Source organism: Cucurbita pepo, unplaced genomic scaffold, assembly GCF_002806865.2.
Source record: "Cucurbita pepo subsp. pepo cultivar mu-cu-16 unplaced genomic scaffold, ASM280686v2 Cp4.1_scaffold002017, whole genome shotgun sequence".
NCBI classification, from domain to species: Eukaryota; Viridiplantae; Streptophyta; class Magnoliopsida; order Cucurbitales; family Cucurbitaceae; genus Cucurbita; species Cucurbita pepo.
The window spans coordinates 1-3419 of record NW_019648116.1 but is presented as its reverse complement, the minus strand read 5'-3'; the positions used below and the strand labels follow the sequence as shown (position 1 = coordinate 3419).

Below are 3419 nucleotides of genomic sequence, written 5' to 3'. Positions count from 1 at the left end.
GTTTCTCTTCCTCTAACAGCTAGATGGGAATATGACCATGTAAGATCTTCTTGGATGACATGAATTACTTGAGGAAAAAACTGTGTTCTAAATTTGGTTGTTTGGATATGCAGAAACCAGAAGAGGGAAGTGAAGAATGGAAATTACTGGATGCATGCATCAACCCCAAAGAATGGATCTAATATTTGCTTTAGGTAAGTTCTAAATATGTAGGTTCAGATGAGCAATATGATATTCTTGAAGAGGAAGAGGACCTAATCCGCGGCTTCTTTGCTCAGTCACTCCCTCCCTTCCCTCGTTTTGGTTGTGTATTCTTGTGTTCCTTTTGATTGAAATGTAACATTTCCAGATTAGCTTGTTCTTGTGTTCGGAATAAATTAGCTTGTTCATGGCTCGGTAGACTGCGATTGGCTTTGGATCGAGTGCTAAGCACGTTCGAACAGGATGCTGATATGTTGTCTTAATAACTATATTGAAACTATATTGAAATGAAATGAAACAAAGAACAAACTACCAATGGACACATTAGTGTGAGGAAATGGAACAAAGAACATAAAGTAGCTGTAGAGACACATTAAGCCAATGAACTCCACCTAACAAAAGCAACAGAGAAGTTTAAGGACAACCATTGCCAAAAGCCTAAACCAGAGAGGGAGAGTGGAATTCTGTTTTTGGGAGGAAGAACAAAGCATTACCATTATAAACTTCCTAAACTATGAAACTTTAAGAGAACTATAACTATTCATAAGCAGGCATTGAAAGGTGAGGATGATCCATAAATGAAACCTCCCATCTGGTTTGCTGCTACCCTTTTCTTTCTACTTCAAACATCTTTACGGTTAAGGCACTGTTCCACCAGTAACGCCGAGTTTCTAAGATCGGAGTACGACACGTTATCCGTGAAGCAAAGTTGTCGACTAATATCTGGCCTTAAGCCTTCATAGAACAGCCTAGCTTCCAAAGAATCGTCTGGATTTAGTTCAGAAACAAGAGAAGACAAGGTAATGAATTCTTCATCATACTCAATCACGGTTCTGTTTCCTTGTCCCAACTTCCAGAGTTCACGATGCTTCTCATGCTTCAACCAACTAGGGAAATATCTCTTATAGAATAAGTCCTTAAACTTCTCCCATGTCACTGCAGCCCCGTCAGCATTCAAGTATCTTTTTGACACTATCCACCAAGAAAGTGCTGAATCTTTCAGTCTTAAACAAGCAAAGGAAACGTTTTGCTCGTCTGAACAGCCTATGCAATCAAAGATGTTCTCTAACCCCAAAACCCAGCGTTTAGCAACTAAGGGGTCGGTATCCTCTCCAAACCAAGGAGGTTGACAGACAAAAAACTGATTGAACTTGCTATTATGTTCTTCATTAGTCTGTCTAGCAGCAACTACCCTAAGCCCTTCCCTGATTAAACTGCAAATTTCGTCACAAACATCTCCCAAATTCATAGCTGGCTCAGCTGCAATTAGGGGTCTGTTAGTTTTCATTGTAGACACAGCTGGTTTCGCTTGAGCCGATCTTTTTCCTAAATCTCCAACACAAAAACCAGAGGAAAAAAAAAATGTAAACGTCACTTAAGCTACTACTTTTCTAAGTTAAAATCAGGCATCAAACACCTAATATCCAGAACAATGCTTCGCCTCTAAGCCACGAACAGGCAAGGAAAACAACATGCAACTAAAAGCAGAGAACCAACAAATGATCAAATAACTTCTCATTATNAAAAAAAAAAACTTGATCATCTCAGAAGGAACTCGAAGTTCAGAACCAAAAAGCGATCACTACATAAAACCATTAGAAGTAAGTGGCAAGCTCCACAGTTCCACAAAATCAAACAATGAAAACAATGCAACATTCACGGAAAGATATTTCGATTGAGAGATCGAAAAAAAGCGACGAACAATAACGAAAGAATAAAACAATAACTCAAAAATCGATGAACGCTTAAATCCAAATCCTAATCGAAGAATACGAGTAGATAACTGGAGGAAGATGAATCAAGATTAAGTAACAAAAGGGGAAGACAATGGAGAAGATTCAGAGAGCTTCATACCTGCTCGGGAGACGATTTTGGCGCTACAGTTCGAGCGAGTTATCTATTGCCTTGTGCCTTGTGCCTTGTGGAAAAGGAGAAGTAATTAAACCTCGCAATTTTTTTCTCTCTTTTTTCTTTTTATAAAATAAAATAAATTAAAGTCTAAAATCGAATATTATTGAAATTACTAAGATCTATATATTTTGCTTTTTTTTCTTTTTCGTTAATGTTTTATATTTAAAAATAAAAATATTTAATTTAATATTAAATTTTCAATCTCGAAGAACCTTATTAAGCAAACCATTAACAAGATTGTTGGATGATGAAAGTCTTGTTGGATGATGAAAGTCCCACATTGGCTAATTTAAGGAATGGTCATGTCTTTGTAATAAAACAAACTCTCTATTAGTATGAGGTCTCTTAGAAGCACAAAGCAAATCTATGAGAGCTTATATTTAAATTGGACAATATTATACCACTGTGGAGAGTCGTGTTCTTCTAACATGTTATCAGAGTCATGTCTCGTACTTTGTTTAACGGGAGGTGTTGGATGATGAAAATCCCACATCGACTAGTTTAGAGAATGATCATGGGTTTATAATCAAAGAAAATCAAAGAATACCCATGTTGGATGATGAAAGTAGAGCCATGTCTCGTACTTTGTTCAAGGGGAGGTGTTGGATGATGAAAGTTGTTGGATGATGAAAATCCCACATCGACTAGTTTAGGGAATGATCATGTAGAGCCATGTCTCGTACTTTGTTCAAGGTGAGGTGTTGGATGATGAAAGTCCCACATATGTCTCGTACTTTGTTCGAGGGGAGGTATTGGATGATGAAAGTCCCACATCAGCTAATTTAGGGAATGATCAATCATGAGTTTATAATCAAAGAATACCTGTGTTGGATGATAAAAGTCCCATATCGGCTAATTTATGGGTTTATAATCAAAGAATACCTGTGTTGGATGATAAAAGTCCCATATCGGCTAATTTATGGGTTTATAATCAAAGAATACCGATGTGGATGATGAAAGTCTCACATCTGCTAATTTAGGGAATGATCATGAGTTTATAATCAAAGAATACTCTCTCCATTGGTATGAGACCATCAATATCATACCATTATGGAGAGTGGTGTTCATCTAACATAGATGATAATTGATGTGTTCGTCCATTATCATTTACATTACGGACGGCAATAATTTTACAAATTTAAAATTATAATATAATCAAAAGAAGATTAATGGGGTAATATATTTATAATATAATTAATGATTATTATTAATAAATAAAAAATAATGAGAATGTATGAAAGAAAAGGAGAGAACTAATAGGGTTGAAGCCATTGGTCAGCATCAATGAAGGAGAGGTTGAGGAAAGG

The 3419-nt window shown here is 36.4% G+C and overlaps 1 protein-coding gene and 1 long non-coding RNA gene across 3 annotated transcripts; one reads left to right on the top strand and one right to left on the bottom strand.

Annotated features, from left to right (window-relative positions):
• LOC111786569 lies at nucleotides 1-399 on the top strand. Its single transcript, XR_002813802.1, has 2 exons — nucleotides 1-39; nucleotides 114-399. It is a non-coding gene; the product is annotated as an uncharacterized LOC111786569 (long non-coding RNA).
• A 104-nt stretch (nucleotides 400-503) lies between these two features.
• LOC111786568 lies at nucleotides 504-2116 on the bottom strand. 2 transcript variants are annotated; one of them, XM_023666803.1, is made up of 2 exons: nucleotides 2056-2116; nucleotides 504-1527 (listed from the first exon to the last, which is right to left on the bottom strand). In XM_023666803.1, the coding sequence occupies exon 2, from the start codon at nucleotides 1487-1489 to the stop codon at nucleotides 824-826; it is 666 nt and encodes a 221-aa protein (XP_023522571.1). In that variant the 5' UTR covers nucleotides 1490-1527; nucleotides 2056-2116; the 3' UTR covers nucleotides 504-823. The 2 variants fall into 2 exon arrangements, with proteins under 2 accessions (XP_023522571.1, XP_023522569.1); XM_023666801.1 differs by having other exon boundaries at nucleotides 504-1533; nucleotides 2056-2113.
• Between the last annotated feature and the right edge of the window lie 1303 nt (nucleotides 2117-3419).